At 39.3% G+C, this 25,065-nt stretch overlaps 1 protein-coding gene across 1 annotated transcript; it reads right to left on the reverse strand.

Annotated features, from left to right (window-relative positions):
- Window positions 1-22,501, reverse strand: LOC119124775 (inactive serine protease PAMR1-like). Its single transcript, XM_037255041.1, has 14 exons — window positions 22,179-22,501; window positions 14,909-15,085; window positions 12,430-12,555; window positions 11,828-11,942; window positions 9,913-10,130; window positions 8,461-8,568; window positions 6,131-6,301; window positions 5,847-6,038; window positions 3,602-4,417; window positions 3,350-3,526; window positions 2,852-2,918; window positions 2,524-2,753; window positions 964-1,322; window positions 1-889 (listed from the first exon to the last, which is right to left on the reverse strand). Exons 1-14 carry the CDS (start codon window positions 22,336-22,338, stop codon window positions 326-328), a joined length of 3,480 nt encoding a protein of 1,159 aa, XP_037110936.1. The 5' UTR covers window positions 22,339-22,501; the 3' UTR covers window positions 1-325.
- Window positions 22,502-25,065: the final 2,564 nt, after the last annotated feature.

Consider the following 25,065-nt stretch of genomic DNA (forward strand, 5'->3'; position numbering starts at 1 on the left):
AGGTAACAGAGAATCACTTTGAAAAGATTTTCCCTCTTTAATTAAAATATCCAGTTTTCTGTCTTTCAATGCAATATGTACATCACTTTCAGTCATATAAGTCAATAGAAAAGTTAGTACATTACAATATACAGTACATACTAACGTGTGCCTATAATACATGACTTTGTCATTTTAAGGATGAAATTTTAGTCATTTTCAAGTCTATAAATACAGGCCGACGAATGAGATATCTTCTAATCAAAGACTGATCAAACATTTAATGTGCGAGCATCCCTTCATTTAGAGCACCGTGTTGTCCAGTGTAATAGACTCCACAACATTTCTATTTCATACTTGTCTCTATCCAGACTTTGAAGTTTGCTACATGAGTGTAGACTGTATAGAGTTCAGGATCACACTCCCCTTGGTCATAGCCAAAACTTACGAGTCCCAGAAGTCTCCAAAGTCTTTTTCTTCCTTTTTGAGTAGGGCCGGCAGAGGGATTCCCCTTGTTGTCGGTAAGTGCAGGGAGGATTAGGATTCCCCCAGTGTCAGAGGGACATATGTTAGAGGGTCCATAGTTGGGCTTCTGGCTAGCACACAGCATGTTGTCGGTAACACTGACCGGCACCCCATTACGAGCGTATTGCTGCTCGCATGGAACGATGTCAGCGAGGTGAACAAGGCCAACTCTCGCTTTTTCGTCAGCACCCAAACCTGAGTCAGCAAGGGGAGACCAGCCAGTCACGAGGCCTTGTCCAAACATCTCGTCCTCGCCCTGAATGTCTGACAGGCACAGGGGTTGCACTTTCTCTCCAATCTTTGCTTTGTCCAGTAACTTGATAACAGCTATGTCTGAGTCAAGAATATGGGGGTCGTAATTTGGGTGAATAACGACGGTGGCCACCTTTGGGAGCAAGAGTAAAAAGCAATTGTTATTGAGGAGCTTAATCTCAAAGCTACAAATAATGATGATCTTACCCTCAAGTGTTGGAGCCCTTTATTTTCCCTGTGATCGTCACGATAGTGTTTCCCTACCACCACCTTGATTTTAGCTGCATCCAGAGGATAAACCTTCCCCAGCTGTGTCACGCAATGGGCTGCAACCACAACACTCCGTTGGTTCACCAGAGCTCCACTGCACACCAGCTGCCAGTCGGAAGCCCGGACATGGTTACTAGCTCTTGCGCTGCCATCCTTTTTCACAGATCCACTGTGGCTCTTTGCCTTGGTCAACTTGGTTTCTAGACCATTGTTGGAGCGACGGTAGATGGCCACTAGCCAAGGCCAATGAGCCTCTCCAGGCCTCTCAAAGTCAAAGGTTGGATGCTTCCCACACACTGCCAAAGAGGAGGTGACAGGATGAGAGAGGATAGAAAAAGAAGACCATGATGAAGAGGGAGGATAGCGGAAATGTGGTCATATTGAGGCGGGATCCACACATCTTTATGTTGAACCTTCTTTCTGCTTCTTGAATACTTTTTACTAATCAAAGAACAGAGCATTGTTATTTTGAGACATGTTTACCCAAATGCAAAATATCTCCGATTAAGACATTTTACGCATCACAATAACTCCGTGCATATCTTGGACTCAGGAAAGGAACCATGTACAAGACACAACACGCATTTTACGTATGAATCGCCATAATCCCTTGCATATCTTGGACTCAGGAAAGGAACCATATACAAGACACAACGCGCTTTCCTTCATCTGTGAAAAATGTTAGATGTTACTTGATAGTGCAATTGTTTGATTAATATTTATAATAGAAAAAAGTTTGGGGGACATTCGATTCACTGTATTTTGGGATGTATTTCAGCTTTGTTTTCCCATGAAAATATACAGCAGAAAATATAAAACTACAGTGACCTTCTAATTTATTTGTGCGGGATAAAACAGCAAATTTAACATCCACAATAAATTACATGTCTTACATGTTAAAACATAAATTTAAAAACACATTCTACCAAACAGTTGAGTTGGCATCTAGCGTCTTTTTAACGAATTGTTTGTTAATGTTGATGTAGTTATACCGGAGAAATTAAAGGATCAAACAATGATTGGTTAAAATATGTCTTATAATGTATAGCATGTACTTAATAGTGTCAATGTCTTTTGTTTCAGTTGGCTTTGTATATTTATGGTCTTCTTGTATCTTTGTGTCTAAATCAGGGATGTCCAGCTCTGATCCTTAAGGGTCACTGTTCTGCCTGTTTTCCATGTCTCCACATCTGCTTCAATTGCTGAGTTCATCAGCAAGCTCTGAAGTAGCTTGATCATGACCCTGGTCATTTCAATCAGATGTGTTGCAGCAGGGGGACATGAAAAACAGGCAGGTCAGAGGCCCTTGAGGAGAGTTTGGACATCCCTAGTCTAAATGTAGAAATGTTCTGTCTAACTTAACCCTATGGTATTAAGTAATTGAGAGACGTTTAATGACAATGTTCAATATTCTACAAATACCAGCAATTATGTTTGAAGTGTTCCATGATGACCTAATAGTATTCCCATAACATTATGAACCTCTGCTGCCCTCACCTGGTGAACAAGATACATGGCGCCCGCTCCATTTGCCTGTCTTGAGGCAAGTACGGCGAGAACTGCCACTATGGTGGTAGAACGGAGACACACAGTCAAACTCGATGTGTGTGTAAAGGTGATGGAAACCAGGAGCCAACTGTGACTGTACTGGTGGCCCTTTGGTGGGGCCGTCAGACTGAATTTGTCGACCCACTGCAGTGGAGTACAGTTTGTGCACCGGTGTCTTTCTGAGGGCCAAAAATTAAGAGAGACACAACCAAAACGTTTTAGTGCATGTATTTTTCTTTTGATTGAAAACAATGAAACCAATATCAAAAACACAAACCTGAATGGTGTTTGAGGGGGTAGGATTCTTTGTCTGACCAGTTCTGAAACTTTGGGCTCCCGACATGCTGCAACAAGCATGTACATGTCGGCACATAATGAATAAATAACTTGGACTTAATCAATTAGATTTCAAACAGTGATGTTCAATACATTACAGGCTTATAGATTAATTAATCAAGAAGCTTAACAAATAGACCTTTTCTAAGATTGCTGAATTATAGAACACACCACATCAATTATAGAACACATCTTTTTTCCCCTCCAGAACATCGTCCAATTCTTGACTTCCTCTTCAAATGTGCTAACATACGACTTAGGTTTAGGATATGAGAAATAATATTTGGACTTTTGAGTTCAAACGCAAAGTAGAAGAAAGTTCCAGATGTAGAGCCATTCATTTTACATTAACTAAAAATCTTCGGTGCCACCGTAACAAAGATTCTACATGACCACAGACATGTTGTGCCCAGTAATGATGATAAAGCATAGTCCTTACCTCTAACACACAGGGGTTGTTTGCCACTCCATGTTCCATCTGGTTGACAGCGTCGCAGGGCGTCTCCACTCAGAGCGTAGGAGTGGTTACAGAAGAACTCCACTGTCTCAGGCTTGGCCCCTGGCATCATCACGTGATAACCATGATAGAGGCGAGGGGGAGGTGGGCAGCTCCACTCTGGAGAAGAGCACTTCAGGTTCAAGGGGAGTATGAGGGCAAAGGGGAAACTTTTTCATTGACATTGTGTCTTACCATTGAAGCTCTGGTTTATGTCCTTCTCTTTTTCCTTCTCTTTTTGATGCATATCAAGTTCCTTTGGTTTCTCAGTAGGAATCGTTTCCACTTTGTCCTCTTTATTTGTTGGGCTTTCCTTTAGTTTCTCACTTTCTTCATCTCCTGCCCTATACGGCGTATGCTGTGTAATATTGACTCTTGAGGGAATTATTTTCCTCTCTGGTAAAGCTATTGTGTTGTTTTTCCTTAAGTCATTCGTATCGTCCGTGACTGTGTTGTTCTTTGCCATTTCCTGCTTGGAGATCTCCAGTGTGTTTATTTCCTCTGAGACGACCGTCCGCAGCTTAGTGTCGTTGGGTCCAACTTTTCCAGTGTCTTTTTTTCCATTCACTTGCTCCTCTTTTTTTTCCTTCTCATCTTGTCCTTTGTCTTTTCTTGCCACGCCGTCAATGATATCCAGCTCTGACATTGAGGAATTACCGACTTCTTTCTTCCCAGGTTTTACTATTTCAGGTTCTTTGTTCTCGTCTGTGTCCCGGCCATTGTCTGGGCCGACACTACCCACTTTATCTTCACCACTGCTCGTGGTTTTCTCCCGGCCATTATTTTTTTCCTCTTCACCAGTTTTCTCTGCAATAGTACCAGTGTTTTTGTCTTCTGTTGTACTCCAGCGATCGCTTTCTTTTTTCATACCCGTGTTCTCCTGGCTTTTTTCTTTATCTTTGCTAATGATATCTTCCTCACTGTGTATTTCTTCTTTATCTTTTTCTGTACCTTTTACTGTCTCTTTTTCAGTTTCCTTGTCCATTTCTGCTTCTGTGAGTGTGTTATTCACTGCAGACAAAGAATGTGTTAAGATTCATTAGTGAATTTTAGTTGGTCACCAACTGGTATGCATATACGTATAGCGATGCATATGTATATATAGGCGGCACGGTGGAACACTGGAATCGAACCCGCACCCTCCTAACTGTGAGGCGGGCGTGCTAGCCAGTGTCCCACCGAGTTGCAAAAAAAAAAAAAGCATGATTTTAAAAAAATATAAAATGTTTGTTTTTACCTTACCTCCAACATTTTACAGTATTGCTATATACAGTAGATAGACTAGCAGGCAGTTGTCCAACATTATGCAGCACTGTTAAGTTCACTATTACAGTCTGTGATAATTGTGATTTTGACAAATGATGAAATTTGGCAGTGTGAGCAATACAAAACTGTTCTGAACAGATCTTGGAAGCCGGGTGAATAAACATTTTGTTTGTCACAATTAATCTTACAAAGCTTTCACTACAAAATGTATGCTTAGCAGTCATCCAGTATCTTATGAGAGGTGATAATTTATGCTTAGCAATCATCCAGTATCATATGAGAGGTGATCTTTTTCTTTTCATAAAGAAAAGGACTGCTTTTGATACCTTCTGAACCATTTTGGGGTTATCAGGCAAAACTTTTTACAGTATGTATTGATTTGTAGAGGTCAACTTTTATTTCAGCCAGAATACTAAAAATGCATTGTGCAAAGACTAGAGAACCTAGAAATTGTGTTTAACTAACCAGTCGAGGTTGAACCTTTGCAATTTTAATTTTGTTGCGTGATGTTGATTTTGTGTTTTATTAGGTAACACATGGTTTTTAGGTTTTGGTGAGGTTTTCATCTTTAAACAAAGTTTAAAGTAGTGTCCAGGTTACTTTGACTTTTTATGACCAAAAATAGCCTTAGGGGCATTACATTTTCAGAAATAAGGAAGTTGCATTGTTTGTTAAGTTGTCAATACTCCAGAAAATATGTGATCATTTTCCTCCTTTTATGTTTCACAAAAAAGAACTCAGAGGAGGGTCTTAGATTTGACTCGCTCTGCAGAACAAAATGCTTGCACATGAGGAATTTCTGAAATTGTCACCCGCCTGCAGCACCTGTCACTCAGTAATCAGCATTTGACGTCATTCGTTTACAGCCACGCCCTTCCAATCAAGCTTACCACCCATACCTGTCACCCGCTCATCAGCCTTCCTACTTAAACCCAGCAATTCCATCACTTCCTTGTTTGTCTGTCCCGTGATGCCACTCGCTGTCTGACTCTGTTGCCGACCTTGTCCGTTCAATGACCTGTCTTGCCTTGCTTACCACCCGTCCTGACCGATTGCCCGTTTACAATCTAGTTCTGATTGCGCGCTTGCTCTGTTATATAATATAATAACTCAAGGATGGATGGATGGATGGATTTAGAAAAGAAAATTAAATATTCCAGTCACTTGGTCTGACCTTTGGTACAAATAGGATGAGTTCCACTCCAGGTGTTGTTCTGAAGGCAAGTTCTTTGCGAGACTCCACTGAGTTCATAGGGGTGATAGCAAAGGTATTGGAGAGCAATTAAAACATCATTGGGACCGAAAACCAAGAAGTGGTCCCCGTGTGTTGGCTTTGGTGGCAGAGCGCATACTCGTTCCACTGGAACTTGCAGACACAGAAAAGGTATACATTAGATGAGTGTGTTCATTGATTTTACATCATTATTTGTCCATAATGAAGAAATAAAACCAAATTACCACACTGTGGAGCAGGTACACTCCAGGTGCCATCACTGAGGCAGATGGCAGCACGTAATCCCTGCAACTCAAACCCTGCATCACAGTGGAAAGTGATTTGTGCCCCCACGTGATGAAACACTCCCTGTGTGGATCCATGGGTGGGCACAGGCGGCCTGCGACATCCCACTACTGAGCAGAAATACAAAGTGCATGCTGAGTTCATTTCTAAACATGTTGTGCCCGTAAAGAAAATACTAGAGTGTACGGAGACTTATTTAAAAAGGTCCCCTTAAGAATTGATTAAGTGTACCTCCCTGTTATAAAAGACTACATAAATACACCAACGTGTAGCTGCTTCTGCTGCTTATTGGCCACAGTTTACATATGAAACTAATTAACACTGTGAGACTTAACTCAAGAATGGCGACACTTTGCAAGAAGCAAACCTAACAGCTGCTTATTGGCCACAGTTTACATATGAAACTAATTAACACTGTGAGACTTAACTCAAGAATGGCGGCACTTTGCAAGCAGCAAACCTCACAGACACGTTATTGAATTGTGCAAACAATTCACAGCGCAAATTGGAGCACCTGGCTTGTAAACACAGAAATAAATAGTTGCAATAAAAACGATTTTAGCCAAAGAGTTTCATTAGCAGAGTTGTAAAAGTTTATTTAATAAAGTGCTCTATTGATTAGGGAATATTTTAATGGAATATTATCTTTACAGCTCGGGTTTATCGAGTTTTTTATTTACTCTATCCAGACTTTGTAGTTGTTCATGAGTGAAGAATTATTCTATAATTATATATATTATATTATATTATATTATATTATATTATATTATATTATATTATATTATATTATTCTGCATCAACAACTTATTAATTTAAATTTGATGTGCCATGATCTTTTTGTTGGACCTGGTCAATGCCATTAGCTGTCATTTTATAAACCAAAAGCAAGGATGCTTCCATATAATCTAGTATTCTCCAACAGATCCAATTTCCAATCACTGATGGAATGAAATGTTTTTGGCTAACCAGTGGTGTAGGAAAAATGTGCTAAATCTGCAGTTGACTGCTTTTTAGGGTCACGGGTGGCTTTTAGATCTGAGGTTTGTCCACCACGGTTCAAGGGTGGAAAGCTTTCATTTTAAGTATGAAAGAATAAAACAGCTACTTACAGTATGTTTTCCCTGGCAGCATGTCAGATTAGCAAATGCACGCTTCTAGCAGATCAGATTCACTATTAGTGCGATGAATTATCCTTAAGTCTTCTAAAAAAGTTCTATCTGATGACCTTGTGACAGAAATGTAATCTTTTTTTTACGGGCGATAGTAATATTACTTGAAATAAAACAGACTGGCTGGAATTCCCAATGGAATACAGAAGATGAACCATTTAGTCATTTTATGGGAAAACTGCTTCAAGAATTGATGCAGACTTGTATTATCATTTATTTTATAGCAATAAATATGACCCTGAAAATGACACCACAACAGAACAGTTTTTAAAGGTTCTTCTGGGAGATGTGTAAAGTATAAAAACACAAGTTCCAGAGACCCATTAATGCAAGACCATGAAGGGCCGAAATGATTCTCGCCTCTCTGAGGAAACACAACTCACTTCTTCCACTGTGTTGGGGAAAAACTTAGTGCTATTAACAACACACATATCCGTATAATTTTCCTTCTTCTTGTACTTGACATATTATTGCATATTATTTTTAAATCTTAATTCCAGGACAGCTCATCTCCACCCAGCCCAAATTACAGTAAAAGTTGCCTCCTCTTTGAAAAGGATCACTTATTCCAATTCATACAGTCTTTTAATCGTCGACATGCTGAAGTGTCAAGAATTAATTTGTAATTAATTACTTCCATTTATAGTTGTCATGCACAACAAACAAAGCAATGTAGAACAAGATCTGAACTAAAATATCAAAGGGAGATACTTTGCATGATACTCATGATAATTCACAGATTAGCAACTCCAACTGAGTCATTGCTGCTTATTTTTGTATAAAAAAAAAAAGAGCCATTCTCAGACCAGAAAACACATTTGAGACATTCTTTTAGGGAGTGAAACATCAACATGTGTTATAGGCATGGGTGGGGACCTCCTTGGCAACAGCATTGGTGGACAACAGTGATTGGAAACAATGTATGAGTGGCATCTCTAGACAACATTTCATAACATTTGACCGGGGGGGTTAATACCAATACCAATTGACTAATGATGACTCATTTGACTAATGCAGGAATGAATGTCAATAGTAACAATACCCACCCAGCAACAGCTGAAAACAGATGTTTGTGGTTTTGGTTCACTTTTGTGACTTACCATTTTCACATCTCTTGCCTGTATAGCCAGCCAGACAGACACAATGATATGTGTAAGAGCTGTCGAGGATACAAGTCCCGTCATGTAGGCAAGGAGAGGAGCTGCAAGCTGCCACGAAATAAATAGATCAGAGCATACAAGTATTTATTTCAAGGAGAAACATGAAACTGCGATCACATTGGAAAGTCTGAAGTGGAAGGAAGGTGGGTATACTCCAAGCTGCCATCATTTCAGTGTCATTTTCACTTTCCATTTCTACATATGTGTGGGCATGTCGAGAAAGACAAAGATTTTTTTATGACGTGGCTTTACAGCTAGTACAGTGAATGCGTGTCTGATTGTGAGTAGAGTACATTAGGCCACAAAAAATAAATGCTCTGACTTAAAGCTACTGTCAACCCAACTGTGTCAGTCATTTTATTGCTGCCATGTAAATTTAGATTAACCCGACCGTGCATTCTGTATGTCTCGTTATTTACAGGGTCTTTAACACCCTGGGAGACGTTGCCGCAGACCAAAAACCTTTACGTGACTCTCTTAAAACAGGGAGACTGAGAGAGCTTCCAGATGTCATAAATCAATGAAACGTGTAGTATGGACGAGTTGTTACCAGGTGAAGCTTTAAGGGTTTGTACATTGTAAAACTGGGTGTGGGGCAATTATTTGGCAAATATGTTTTAAGCTTTTCATGAAAGAACTGCGAACAAAGTATTTTGAAGAATATGCATTAAAGACAGAGGCTTTTGTTTGATGTCGTGGGAAAGACAAAGTCATTACACATTTCTAGTCCTACTTTGTGGAGGATGCTAAAGAGGTATTATGTCATCAATGGCTGGCAGACCTTAGCATAGTCAATACCACCTCGCTGATTCTGATAACCACTGCAGTTTTGTATGAGTATAAACATGGAGCCACCACAAAGCCATTAAGGTGAGTCGCAAAGTTCATGTCGCAAATACGATGATGTAAGAATGTTTTATTTTTCTGGGAGAAGTGAATAGTTGTTGGGCGTTGCTTTTTCGTATGGCTTTGTCCCATTATACTGGCTCACTGTATCAAAAGAAACTTGGGTGTGCAACAGTGAGCAGTATCTCGACTCAAAAAGCTTGAGTTACATCATGTGACGGTGAATTCTTCACATTGTCAACAAAACAATGAAACTGCCCAAACGTGGAAAACTTTCAGGATCCGTCTGGGCTATACATATAATTAGTTGACAATTGTCACAGATGAGATATAATTTCATCAAACGACACATCAATCACACTCGACAACCCGAACTATTTGCAGTGAAAAACTAGCTTGCTTATTTTGGCTCAATTCTGAACATTGAGCATGCCATTTAAAATGTGCTCCTCACAGCATTCTCCTTTAAATACGTCAACTATCAAGTAATTGCATGCTTGTTGCTTTAAATGCTTTAGTGGTAGGTAGATGCAAATGACAACATACCTGAACTCTCTTGGAATGTAGCAAAGAAGCCATCAAAATTCTTGTAACCATCAGACTCAAAATGAATGTGGAGACTGTTGCCAGAGCTGCGAATGGGAGCAGGTCTGTTGTTTCCACAGAACCGACCTATAACACGAGAGTTGATGCTGTCACCATCTCTGACCTCCACGAAGTCATAGCGACAAGATTGATGTACCTCCAAACTCAGCATCATAAACCTGTTGGCATGAAGACGGACATGAATAAAATAAGAAAACAAAATACCCAACACCTTAGCAACTGCTGTGATTACACTCTCCCGCTTTATGCAAGCACCTGTGCTATCTGGCAGAGCTCTACCAGCTGCCACCGCAGTTGTGACGCTTCACAGCGCTTAGAGGGAAAACAGGCAATGAATGACAATAATTGCTCTAACAGCTGCAGGAAGTGACTGGAACTGCTAATACATGCTTTGCTGACATGAAAGGTGAGTCAGACCTGTGTTCCACTGTACTTGGCACAAAGCAGTTTTGGACATCATTTACAAGAATCTACCGTATTTTCCGCACTATAAGGCGCACCGGATTATAAGGCGCACCTTCAATGAATGGCCCATTTTAAAACTTTGTCCATATATAAGATATATACATTTGGCCCGCGGGCCGGACTTTGGACACGCCTGCTGTAATGGCTCAATATTGGTCCATATATAAGGCGCGCCTGATTATAAGGCGCACTGTCGGCTTTTGAGAAAATTGGAGGTTTTTAGGTGCGCCTTATAGTGCGGAAAATACGGTACTTATTTTTGTTCTATTCTTGACACAACAGCCATGTGCTGCCATCACATTTCTTTATTGTGGAAAGAATTGAAGAGCCTTGCAGTGGACTGTGGCTTTGGAAAGCTCAATAAACTTGATCACACGACGAGGATATGCATCACTGACACTCCTTTTGTGCCTATTTAATAAAAATAATGCACAAATAATGCCTTTGTGTGACTGACTAATTATTGCTGATAAACCGCATGATGGCTCGAGCCTGGATAAACTTCTTAATTATGTCTGAACAGTGGCTGTAAAATGTCTATAAAACTTCAACCATGAAATGGTCGGCCGTTTACAAACGCAAGTAGAATTTTAGTGCCATTTTGGAGACCAAAAACAAGAGATGTGAGCATGGTTTGCTCTCCAATCACCACTAGTGCTTATAATCCATTCATCCATTTTCTATATCGCTTCTTAGGGTCAAGGGTGAGCTGGAGCCTATTGTCACTGATTTTGGGCGGGAGATGGATTTGGTCTAGTCGAAAAAAGAAAACAATTCTTATGTATATCTTCAAAAATGAAGCCACATTGTATTTCCATTAATATAGTTTAAGATAAAGTCTTCAGAGTCTTTTGAAATCCTTGCACATCTCATTTAACGCAAAATTAGAAATGTTGACGGCAGTGTTTTGAATCAATTATGAACTTTTAGCATCCAACAAACTACTGTTTTCAGTCGCAAAGCTGTGCTTAACTGTTAAAGCCGGCACAAACACGTGATTATGGGAGGGAACAAGGTTTATGTAATGGAGAAAATGACACAACGGGAAGGGTATCACTCAGCTGGAAAGTTATTAGAGAAAAAAAAAGGCCTGTTGCATTTTCCAAAGCAATTGGCTTGCCTTTATTAATGATGCATATTGTCCAAATATCTGAGCTAAACAGACATTTGATCTACTGCCAGCGCTTAATCATTCTTACAAATGGCCAATTCGGATTCTGAGGACGGCTATAATACCAGTGTAGGAGAAGTTTGGACTTGTACAGTCATTTTATTTCTTTTGATTTTACAAAGCCAATGTGTTAATAATGAATGCACAATCAATGCAACCTTGCACAGGAAGCAGAAGTTCAGATTGCGACATTATTGCAAGAAAATAGTACCGCCTTACCTGAGTTCTATTGTAAAGGGTTGGTCCACTTGTATGGTCCACTCACACCGAGCATTGTTGGGGTAGCTTTCCACAATTATGTGACCTTGACGTTTACGTATCACCCCACCACACTCTGTTGAATACAACAGAAAGAACTCATTGTATCAGAATGTGCTGTGCCTATAACTTTTTACAAGCTTATAATGACATGTTGGTCTATAGGCTGCACGTTCGTGTTATTTAGCTCGCAGTTCTATAAAGTGGAGTTACAAGATTCCAAAGTTTTCGAAAAAAAAGACTAAATCATACAACAAACATCAGGACAGTTTTTACCTTTTAATGAAGAAAAAAATGGGCTATTGAGTAGGGCAACATTTTATACGAGTAAAGTTGTGGAGTCCAAATTTTAATTTAATTTTAAGAGTTTAAAATCTATCCTGAATATCTGACTGTGTAGAAGCCCTCCTGGGTGTGGTCATTCATCCAAAAAGGGCGTAGTCATCCCAGATGTACATAGATATGTTCAGAGGAAAGGAAAAAGCATTTACTTCATCCCACAGAAATGTATATGTGTACATACAGTACAGTAATGTGTTCCTTAAGTAAATGATCTCACTCACTCATGCAGTCTCCACCAGACCATCCGGGACGACACTCGGCACAGTATTGGCCACGGATGAAAAAGTCATCTTTGGGACCCCAGGTCCCATTGTTGCACCGCTTACAGTTCTCAAAAATACTGCAACCTTGAAAAAACATAGTACGGGGTTCAAAAACTGAATATCAGACAATGAATGATATTTGCTTCATTTCATCCAACCTTGTCAAAAATATACATTGTGCCTGTCAAAACGTCAAAGTACAATGCAGTGATACGTAATAAATATACGGTGTGCCTGTGAGTATGCTCATATTACTATATGATTACGTGCTCCAGTATTAGTGTTCAAATATTCATTCTTAAAGGGTAATATACTGAGATGCTGATGCGACTTTGACACTACTATGCTATGCTAAACTGACTTCATTTGGGTATAACTGTTTCAAATACGGGCGGCCTACCATGCATGATTTTGGAAAATGGGAGGAAATCGGAGTACCCGGCGGAAACCCATGCAAGCACGGGGGAACATGCAAACTTCACACAGGAAGACTAGAGCCGGAATCAAACCCGGTACTTCTGAATTGAGAAGGGCATGTGCTAAACGGTATACGATACATCTAAAATTTTACTCACATGCTAAACATTAGCCTAACAATGGTATCTCGAAGTCAGGTCACTCATCTCAGAACTATCTGCTTGTTCTGCCTGGTCCCCATTCTCGTAATTCAGAGTCACCCTATATACCCTCGATATACGTATTTCCAATGAATGAACTCTGCTAAACCCATTACACTCATCTTTCACTTCAAATTAAAGCTGAAACATTTTTACCCCTTTTATTAGAAATGTGGTAAAACCCCACAATACTGTTTCCTGAAAAGACGGATTTTCACTTATGTGGCTGCTGGGTCAATTGTGGGGGAGGATGGCAAAGTATGTCAGGTATGAATTTGAACAGCATATGCGGACTTATACATGGTAAATTATGACTTCACTGTACACAGTCCCTATGAGTACATTTAGTGAACACAAGCTACTTGTATCCATCTTAATTCTCACCATCTGTTTTTCCTCTACAAAACACTTCCATTCCACGTACAAACATGACATTCTTCTGGAGGAAAACAACAACTTTAAAAAAAAATGATTTAGCAGTAAACTCAGCATGTGTGCAGAAACGGCCAGTCATTGTCATGACAAATTATTTATCCTTGCTGTAAGAACCAACGTAAAGACATTGAGTCTCATTAAACACTCTCAAGATGCATAAGAAATGTTGTGATGTGAGGTTGGCCTGCAAACAAATTAGATCCGACATAATTAAGTTGTTTTCCAGGTTTTCCATCACACTTATTTGTCTCCCTGCAGTATAAGGGCCAAAAGAGGCAGACAGCTCTTGGTGTCGTGCCAAGAACACAGCAGACACTATTGAAAGACTGAAAGCTGACTAAAATCAACATACCCTTGCAGTCTCTTATTTTCATGTCTAAAAACATGCCTCTCATGTGTAAAACAGCACATAGATGGATGATGTATTAACTCGTCTGATTTTTTTTTTGTCTGCAGTATAAAATGTGGAGTAGTCCACATTCTACCAAAGAGTCCAATAGAAGTGTTGTGAAATTCTAAAAGGTTATTGCTGACTGTAGTTGTTTAAACTGTCCACCATATTACTATGTATATTATTATGTAGTTGGGGCCAGAGTTGATCATATGCCTTGCAAATATAGAGCAACTGAAATAGGACATTTATTATGCACTCATCAAACTCCACTGACAATATCATGATACATTAAAATTTTTCAATGAGAGGCTTGGCATGGCTGCTTCTTGACTTTCATTGTGGGCCAGGTACTCTCTCCAATCATACATAAGTGACGTCTGAAATTTTTGTTCTTTGGGATGAATGGACGATAAATCTCACAGACACCTTCACAAAATTGTGTTGTAAGTCTATCCATAAGAATGGCAGTTTCCATTTTGAGTTCCTGTGGGAGTAGCAACCAGCTGTCTCAATTTGTTTTAATACTGTAGACTTGCTGTATGGCTCCTGACTAGACCACAGATGGGAAGGAGAGCTTTGTCTATTTGTTCAACGAGCCACAAGTCAGGAAAAAGCATTTCTTTTTTATATCAATAGGGAGGACAAATGAACGTTGTGCGCTAAAATTGTGATGGCTGTGGTTGATATAGACGAATAGACTCGGAAAATTAAAAGCATTCATACAAACGTATAGTACATGTTTTTGGAATGAGGGAGGAAGCCGCAGAATTCTCAGAAAATACAAGCAATCATGGGGAAAACATGCAGTCTACACAATGATGTGTTTCTTTGAGTAAATATAGTTAAATTTAAATTTGCTAACCTGATACCGGGGTTGGCACTGAGTTAACCAATACATTCAATATTTTTTTCCAGTTAAATTCAACAAAATCCCCAAATACAACATTACGAATGTGTGCCAATTGCCTGGCAGCTACTGATCAAGTTGTACCTGGATGGAAGATGCAGGGGTCACACTCATTGATGGCGTTGCGGCAGCAGGGCACAGCGTAGCCCACCGATGTCCCCTGCAGGGGGCATTTGCAGCGGATCACATCATACTCGCAGCAGCTCCTGCACATGACGTTCCACTCTGGGCCGGGGCAGTGGTCGGACAAATGTCTGTAATCTAAATAAGAAAATAAAGTACTTTGTTTTAAACTACAAGAAAAATATCAACAAAAGGAGTGCATCATGAGTACCAAAATAGACAGGACAATAAATGTCAACTGCGATATTTGCATGAGCAGACTTGACTTTAATGTCCACAGAGGGCTGCTGTGTTTACTACTTTTGTGTTTATGTGAGCTGCTGCCTACTGGCGCTCTGGTTATTTCCTCAGCTTTGTGGCCTCAAGCTTCTCTTTGGAGTTCCCATGTTGTGTGTTTGCATGCTGTGTACGAAATCAAACATCAAGTAAAAGCTGCTGCAATATGAAAGTCACCATGACTGATAATTAAGACCGTTCTGGCTAGGTACGTTGAGCATTTTTGTGTGGTTGTGTCAAGGTTTTTGTTGAATTTGGGAAACAGATAGGATAATGTCCTTGTAGCCGAAGGAGCATTAACAGATGCAGCACTTTAAATTTGGCAAGGGTGTTCTTCCAACAGTTAGCTCATCATTATTATCCACGTCATTTGTACATTAAAAGCAGACAAAGTCCCTTCAAATGCGATTAATGCTTCCTAATTTAATCAAACTGTTAAAACACGAAAGGGCATGTTTTTATTTTAATAACTTGAAGCATATCAACTGGAAAGACAAGACTTTATACAGTGCTTAGACTAGGTTCTTTTCAAATTCACACTATTACAACAAATATTACAAAGTGTAAAATGTTCCACTATTTTTCTTCCACAACTGATGGTACTATAAATTTGATATCAATCAACTGCAATTGGGGCAGTGTATTTCCAGTAGGTTAATATCACTGCAGGTTTTCAAATGGCAGATTTCATGCCTCATAAAACTGCTTGCAGGCTTTACGCTTTTATGTTATCTTGCCCGTTGTTGAAGTCATTTCTTTATTTGACGACGTGGGTTGGGTTGAATTTGTGCATTAACCTTGAAAGCTCCACCAGTCTTTTACTACATCTGTCTGCGGTCTCAAGAATAGAAGATTAATGTCTCCAGTCTTCACACACACATGCACACTATTCAAGCTGTCATACCAACCACTAGTTGCAGGTTGTTGTTGCCGCAACAAATATAAACTCCCAGCCTCATCAATTTTGTTTTTGTATACTGCTGTACTTGTGTTGTCTCATCAGATCCTCTGTCTCCCTCTGACCAAAAATCTACTCTTACACTTTATGTCTAGATGGTCATCTTTTGGGGATTTCCATCTTGGAACCACAAGCATGCACAGTGAGGACGAACAAGTCGTGTTTATAGAAAAGTTGGCGAGAAAAACAAAATAGCATTCAACACAACTAAATGGCTTTTTTTTTTGACCATTTAAAACAACACATTTGCACACTTCCATGATTTAAACCAAACGTGACCATATACGTGATGTATCGAGGCATTGTTTGACTACAATCTGTGTAGTCATTAACGCTCATCTGCTTGCACTCAAAACAGAAAAATGGTCACGACCAAGTGCACTTCAGATCACTGATGTTTTATCAGTAATGTGGACCAGAATACATCATTTGTGCACCTTGCATAAAAAGCATCGCCAAGCAAGTTACTGGCTAACGTCATCATTGTACACTGTTCACTATGACATTTAACTAGTGGCAATGGCTCCCAACACAGGATGAAAATCGTGTTTAAAAGGTGAGATGGCTGCCATATGGGGATTGAGAGGTTACAGACACCATCTCTTCTCATGAGACCAATTTGCGTCCTTCATACTTAAAGGTCACTTAGGTCCATGAGAGTCGGAAACTTGAGTTATCGGACAGAAACATGAAAAGGAGCGAGCCTGGTAATGTCATTAGACGGGATGGTGCTATGTCCCGAGGGAGCTGACCTCACTGTGGCCTTCAACCCTGTCAGGTATCCCTGTCAGGTTAAGAATGTGAATCATTGTAATCCTTTATGATATTTTTAGGGGATGAGGTTAGCAGGTTTACACAGAAAGAAAATATTTACATTTCTACTCAAGATTGTTGAAAAGGGCAGAATTATATTTTATTTTTCATACATTTTTTAAATGTGTATGAAAAAGCAAATCAAGGAATTTATTTCATATAAGCATTGCACCCTCCCCAGAATACAAATGGGAGATTTGTCATAAATCAAAATGTAGTCTGCTACTGACTGGCACAAACTAATACAATTCAATTTTAGTCGTGTTTGTATTTCTTTCTTTTTGCCATTTGGTTTGCAACTGAAACATTCTCCCCACCCCCCAAGACAAATGACTTTTCCTTTCCATGTAATCCTAACGTCTTACGTCATTCTACACGAACCAGAAAGTATTCTGCTAACTGAAATGGGAAAAGACAAACAAACTAAAACTCATTTCAACATTGATGGGGGTGCCTGTGTTCAACTGACTCTGATTCTAGTTATGCAATGGAATGATCAGAATTAATAAAATGACCACAAAAAGGGGAAAGATGTCTTCTGTGTTCCATCCTACAAGTTGTTTTCTGCCTCCATCTAATTTCTGCACTGATCAAGCAATCAGAATCATTTCTCTCACAAGCACTTGGGTATATCCCCCCCAAATTTTTTTTATCTGTGTGGCACAAGGGAACAACCTTTTTTTCATACGAAATAGTGTCTCAGGCCTCATAAGGTTCACTTTGTTTCCTTCATGAGGTTAACAAAAACACAAGCAGCGGCGTTTGGGTGTTTGTACTACTTGGTGGCCGGATTCAAACTGCTGACCTTTACTTCTCAATATATTATTTTTAAAATGTCATTTGAGCATTACAAATATTGTTAGAAATGAGGGGTGGGGCAAGCGAGAGGAAAGGCCCACTTTAGTTGCATTTCCGGATGAAAAACATTGAGATATTTTCAATGTTTCTCTTAATGAACAGTTTTATATAATATGTGTGTGCTTATGACGATAGTGTTCTATAGTCAAAGGTACTTCTTTCACTGCCTTGTAAAAACACACGTGTGGTGTAGTGTAGTGTGAGCTATCCAGGTCGGCAACAAAACCTGCCTAGAAACAATTGCACGAGGACTTTTTACACCGTTATGGTTGTGCAAGGATTTTCTTGTGTGCACATAATTGGAATGTTGATTGAGCACTTCTTTAAAAATCAGTATTATTTTTGGTTATTTGAAAGAAAACACCCTAAAAAATTATATTACGGTCTAAATTTTCCTGACAGCTATTTGCAATGTATTAAGAGGCAGCAACTGAGTTGCATGCCTGAGGCTATTGTACTGCAATTAATGTCAGACAACTCGACATGCTGTCAGTTGTGTGTGTGCGGAGTGGGGGTGGGGGATTCTACTAACTGGAGAGAGATTCCACCCTGATATTTGGCAAACATTGAAACTGTCACTTCTTTTGTTGTTTCATGTATATAGATTAATTCGTTATAACCACTGTGCCTCATGTATCCCAAATTCAGTTAATTGTGAGACAATGGGAACCAAGCTCCAGGAAAGTATACCTCAACTCCCATAAATACATTCAAATCATTGGTCTGTGTGTTTTATTCATGGTCAAATGCAATATTTGATTTTTGTCTTCATTTAAAATGTATTATTAGACCATCTGCACTTGAGAGTGACAACAGTGGTGGTACTTGATTACAAAACCAAAGCAGTTTGAGTCCAAAGTTTCTATGAGCTCTACTAGTTTCCATGTAAAAAAAAAACAAAAAAACATGGTACTGAAAAGTAAAGAACGTGGTGAGCAAAGTCGCCCTTTATACTCACAGGTAATCGTAATGAGAACATGAGGTATAGAAATTCGATGGATTTATGACAGAAGAACCAGTTGTAGAGGAAAGCAGAAATGACATCATGAAGTCTTGGGTCCAATGTTTTAGGGGGTTCAGTATCTCTTGTCTCCTCCGAGACAAATGGAAAGTAATATTTACCCACAGTAGAATTGTGTTATTTTGGGATACACATTATATTATTTTACTTAATGACCCATCACTATTCCTTTTCATGGCAGAGATTTTTATTACTGGTCAGTCACTTCTCACTGAATTTATTTGTTAAATTGCACAATTTCTGAGGGCACAATTGATTTGTGGTTCTGGCATTCCTGTGCTGAGTTTGCAGGTTCTCCTTGTGCTTGCATTGATTTGCTCCCGTTAGTCTGGCCTTTGTTTTCTTAACTTTTGATGTCAAACATAAATATTTACAGCAAAAACAAAGCAATCTGCCTCACCATTCCAATACTTTTTGAGGGGAGTGTAGTTCAAGCGCTACTAGAATCACAGTAGTTATTATGGTAGTTTCCACTTTGACTTGAATACAAAGTGCGTGTTGCTGCGGCTTTTGGAAATGGGAAGTGGTGTTTGCTTTTTTTTTCCCTCCAGATGTGGAAGACTCTTTACAAGCATGTGAAAAAAAGTCATACGGTAGAAATAACACTCATTGTCACACTCTCCATCGCCTGGTGGAGACCTCCATGTGCCCAAAAAAAGCAGTTAGCATCTGTAACTCAGCTGCGCACTTTTGATGTCAATGCAGACGATGACATCATTGCTGACACAGCCATGGAAGCGGTCATGGAAATTACAATCTTGGGTGCATCTATGGATCATTAGTTTGACCCCCATTGCAGTCAGTGTAGATATAGTGTCAAAAACATTATGAACCCTGACCTTTGTTGTCAACAAGAATACTGTTTGTTTTTGTTATTTAAAAATACAGTCTCGTCACGCTCAAAATCAAATTATGTAAATGACATGATCTTGAGGCTACAGTATTTTTATTTTATTGTATTAAGTAAAGCAACTACATTGGAACGTGGTTCGGATTTTGAATTTAATCCTCCCGAAGATTCAATCCCATGGCAAGGAGTTTGTCTGTACTCTGGCTTTCACGTCACATGACATTCAGGGAAAGATAGGTGCATCAAGAGTTACAGCTATTTGCATATTTCAATGCTGATACCTAAATCAGAAATGCATATCTGTGGCATTTGCAACTGACATTTTCTTGCTCACCGCTTGAATCAATTTGAATACCGCCGCGTCCTCCTAGTTTGCATGGAAACATGGAAAATGATACCTATGTAATACTCGATATAATAAAAGGTAAGTGTCAACTAGCTCGGCCAAAATATTGACATCATATACAGTACGACTTCAGAAAATGTAATCACACACATAAAACATCATTAGATATTGATGTAAGTGTTTTCACATAAGATTTTAATCTGTTGGGAATCTTATCAATGTATCATCACTACTTGGCTAAACATCCATCCATCCATTTTCTACACAACACCTCCTGCTCAGGATCATGGGGAGTGGAAGCCACCTGCCATTGGGTGAAGGCAGACTGTCAATCACAGGGTAGAGTGGAGACTAGCAATCATTCACACTCACAATCACATCATCAGGGGACAGAACGAACGCTGCGGCTGCTGTACATGGATGCCAGGTGAGTGAAACATAATTACATCATCAGTGGCACTTGTGCTATCGCCTGGCAAAAAGACTGATGAAAACATATTTTATAAAAAAAAGTTGGACCAATGCACACCGATCTATTTCGTTCGCCATTATAAGCAGAGAAACATATATAGGAGACTTTTGGCTTCTGGTTCGTACCCAGGTGGATGGATATCTGCTTACACATTCAAATTCTGATGCTAAGCACTAATTACACTTGTGTTTTTTAAAAAAGTTTTATAATGAATCAAACGGAAACTGCTTTTAATTGGACTACCCCTTATTACGTATATGGCAGAATTATGAAAGCAACGAGTATTTTTTATTCACTTAATTTCATAATTGGTTTCTTGATTTGCAATAAAAAAGTTTGTACACGTTTTATTTTCTTCAGTTACATATATATTGTCATGCATCATAATGTCGTCATCACAACAAATCTTTGTAGAGAATAGAGAATTTATTCCAAGCACAATATTGCAAAACTGTCATGTCAATTAAATGACATTGGAGTTATTTTACACAGAGTAAAAATACACACAATTAAACTATTTCCTCAAGGCAAAAACTTAACCATGACGTACTGTGGAAAGTTTTGAGTGTGCGTATGTACAAGTGTACAGTTGCCTTTGCATAGTCTCTCCACAGCAGCTGCCTGGTATTTTGAGGTCATTGTGATTTAGCTATCATGGAACAAGAAAACTCTCCGGGGAACATTGTGGGTAGTGCAGATCTGAGTGTGGGCTTATCTTGCCGCTCATCCTGTACATTGCTTCAATGAACTTCCTCGACTCAAAAACCCACTAATGAAGTGTATTATCCACCCACTTTGATGCGCATAAATTACAATTTACAGCAGTAATGCGGCCTGGGATTGATTTCTCTGTTATACAACACAATATTGATGTTAATTTATCTGTTTTAACTCTGTTAATCCTGACAAACGACAATTTCAGATAAAGGGCACATTGCTATGCAGAGACATGAGCAATCATCAGATAGTTACACAAGATTATGCAACAGTCTTCAAGAGTGACTCAGCTGACAACGAGAGAATTCATCAAATCACTGCCAGTCAACACAGACGGGTTCGCTGGCCAACATGACTTTATTGTGTTTTGACTACTTGGAAATTTGTAAAGTGGAGTCGGAGGGCAGCGGAGACATTGACGCACGCATCACTGCAGTCAGCACGATCGATTCAAACTTGCTGTATCCTGTTGAAGTCATCAAGGGTGAATACGAGGAGACTATTTTAAGTGCTACATCTCCAGTGACCACTTTGACATTAAAAGAGAAATTGTTGCACAAACAAGGCAGTGTACCAAGTCTGAACAGTGCTATTGGATGGAAGCTACCTAAAGGAATGTGCCGTAATAGCACTTTTTTGTTTTATTATGTAACACCAGATAAACAACCTCACACAATCAAAAATGCACTTTTTTCTATACTGTACATAAAGATGCATGTCATCTTTGCAAAGACGATAGATAAAAAACGATTCACCTCAATTAACAAACATGCCATGCATCTTTCAGGAAGACTTTGATTTTTTGCTTATTTGTGATGAAAGGATTTAAAGAGAGACTGGATCAAGACAAAGATGTTGTCTTATTGAGAAGAAAATATCCACAACAGAGAGAAAGGGGAGAATTATACAAGTAAACTTACTGTTGGGCCAGGCGCTTCCCTGAGGTACGAAGATAAAGATGAGGAGGTAAATGAGAAGGAACCAGCCTGCTCTCCCACTGATAATTGCGCTGGTCCCGGGGATTGCGTGGGAGCCCCCATCGGCTTGCCCCAGCTGCGGTCCGGGTTCCGCAGACAGCATGCTGCAGTCTGGAACTCTGTTTACTTTCTGAACTCAGCTGACATCACCATCTCAAACTCTTTCAATGCTTCCTGCCCCCACCTTCTAATTCTCCCTCTCTCTCTGGCTCTCTCTCTCTGTCTGTCTCGCTCTCTCATTATCTTTGGCTTCAAGTTACAGTCCACTCTCCTAAAGTTCTGCCTTAAACTCTACTCCTTCCACATGGAGGACCACAAGCATTACTCTTAAATGAACGCAGTCTTTTATGCTTAACCCATTGTGTCTGTCCTTCTCTTGCTCACACACATACAATGAGGCTCGGCACATACATGGTTGTACAATGTGAAACAAATGATGTGATGGAATTCACGTCTGGTGGACTACTCAAGTATTCTGAAAGGCGATAATTTTCACATTGATTTGATCCTTAAAGCGGGTGTGAGGGTGCAGCATGTTTCACAAAATATTATTTAGGTAGCAATTTTCACGATATACAAGCACCTATACATTGAAACGTACTGACTCTGCTGAGGTTAATATTATCTAATGAAAAAGTGTAAAGGATTGAACTGGCATCATGATTGACATCATTCAAGACAACAGTAAAGATAAAGGTACTATGATGGTACTGCATCCTCCTGGCAAAAACTCCACCCGCCACCACTGATTCATAAACTACTTATCCTCACGAGGGTCATGTGGGTGCTGGAGCCTATCCAAGCGGGCTTAAGGTGAAATGAGAGCGTACACCCTGGAATGCTGATATTTGCTCAGGAAAATTCAATTTATTAGCTCCTTTAAGATCTTGGAAGATTATGCTTTGTTTATCATTGTCTTTCTCTGAGGTCATCATTTGAGTCAGCGATGTCATGAAAGCACGCCCATGATTGCTACTGACAAGGCCCTGGTGGGTTTAATCAACCTTTTTGGCGGCAGGCCCAATTATCTGAGGGGAAAGCGGTTGGAAATGAATTGTACTGACTGATTACACTGTATGTGTGTTTTGGCCAGTAGCTGTAAATTGAGTGTAATGAAACGACACTAATGTGAGACAATTATTTATGTGATGCTATAGGAATATCTTAGGGACATTTTGTTTAATTGTTGGCTTGGTCTTCTACACCGCTTTTGTTTGTTTGTGCTAGTGTTTTCATACAAGGAGCATTTGTTTGGTCGGAGTTGAGATTTGGTTGTATGACAATTAGGGCAATCCTTTGATGTCTTTCTACGATGATTCAGCAGAGGGTGTGTAAATATATCATTTCACAGCCATTATTGAATCTTCGGTTTTAGAAGCAGATATTTTACCATAACAACGACAATAACAAGCAGGTAATTATTTAGACGTTTATGTTGCTCTCAGTTTGGAGTAATGGCCAAGGTAAAACTTTTTTTTTCTCCACAAAGCTCACAAATGTCATCAAAGCACTGTATTTACATTTGACTTTGTAAATAGCCTGATTCACAGTTAATTTAGCCACTAAAACTTTTTTTATTTTATTGCAGTTATCATCAGACACACTTTTTAATAATACTATATATATAATAAAACGTTTTAATAATAACGTCATCTGCTTTTCTTAAACCACTTGTTCCCGGCGACCCACCTGAGATCATGCTCGGGTGTGTGGAAAGATGGTTGTCTTTTGCTCCAAACAAGAAATTCATATTTCAAGTTGGTACTTTGTTCAAATCAATCGTGATCTCTCAGGTGACACTGCACTAAAACCTAGCATTATTGTGTAAAACAGGGGTCTTCAACCCTGGTCCCCGGGGTCCGGTTACACATGAATGTTTTCGATGTCCCCCTGCTGCATTAAAGGTCGATCTTTCAGCAGTGTGAGAGCCTCCATATTTTTCCAGACAAAAAGTGTACAATTATCGATTCATTTTTGTGTCACTGAAAATAAAAACCTTTCCTATTTGACTTGAATGTAAACATTTGGTGTAATATTTGGTGGAACGAATACAACTTGCATTTGCACGAAATACTCAACAGCATTTTCAGAGTGATTATAAAGTAAATATTTTAACTGTTTATTTAGAGAGTAATTGTTTGCCTTCTGCACTTTGATTGCAGTGGAGAGAATCTCCAGGAGGTACATGACATCTGCCAAAGGCTGTCAGATCTTTCCTTCATTGTGTCATGAAGGTCTGTTGTTCCAACTTGACCACGCTGTTAGCTTGGTCACCTTGCCAGACAAAAATATGCCTGCTGATACAATCATCCATCACGCTGATGTTGAAAAGGGATGGGAAGAAATTTCCCATGACCCACAGATCATTTTCATCCTGGGCGGCTTGCTGGACTCTATTCTCATTAGAAACATGTTAGCTATCTCCAAGGTGGCTACAGATCGTCAGAAAAGATATCCTCATAATTTTAATAATTATATATTTTTTCATCCAGCAAGCTACAGTGTCCACAATTCTCACACTTTTAGATAGAATTGTTTGATCAAATGAAAAATCAAAGCAGAAATCCTACAGATATGAAAGAATAACTGTACAGTACAGCTAAGATTTTCTAACCAGTGCGTGTTTTTGTCAAAGCAATTATCCTCTGATAATTTTCCAAATTTCAAATGGATTTTGTGCTCGGTGGCTTCCAACAAAAACAGACAAAATGACAGAGTGGTTTTCACGTCTAGGAAAAAAAAAAAAATCACACCCTCACATCTCACCTGTCTCTATGGCAATATAATGGACAAAGAACAAACAGTAGACATTCCTCATGTATTCGTTCAC

This window comes from Syngnathus acus, chromosome 6 (assembly GCF_901709675.1).
Source record: "Syngnathus acus chromosome 6, fSynAcu1.2, whole genome shotgun sequence".
In the NCBI taxonomy this organism is placed as follows: Eukaryota; Metazoa; Chordata; class Actinopteri; order Syngnathiformes; family Syngnathidae; genus Syngnathus; species Syngnathus acus.

Coding starts and splice junctions, on each gene's coding strand:
- LOC119124775 (XM_037255041.1), bottom strand. CDS start 22,338: ATGCTGTCTGCGGAACCCGGACCGCAGCTGGGGCAAGCCGATGGGGGC. Junction 11,943..12,429: donor GTCTGGTGGAGACTGCATGA/GTGAGTGAGATC, acceptor TGTATTCAACAG/AGTGTGGTGGGGTGATACGT. Junction 2,919..3,349: donor ACAACCCCTGTGTGTTAGAG/GTAAGGACTATG, acceptor TGCTTGTTGCAG/CATGTCGGGAGCCCAAAGTT.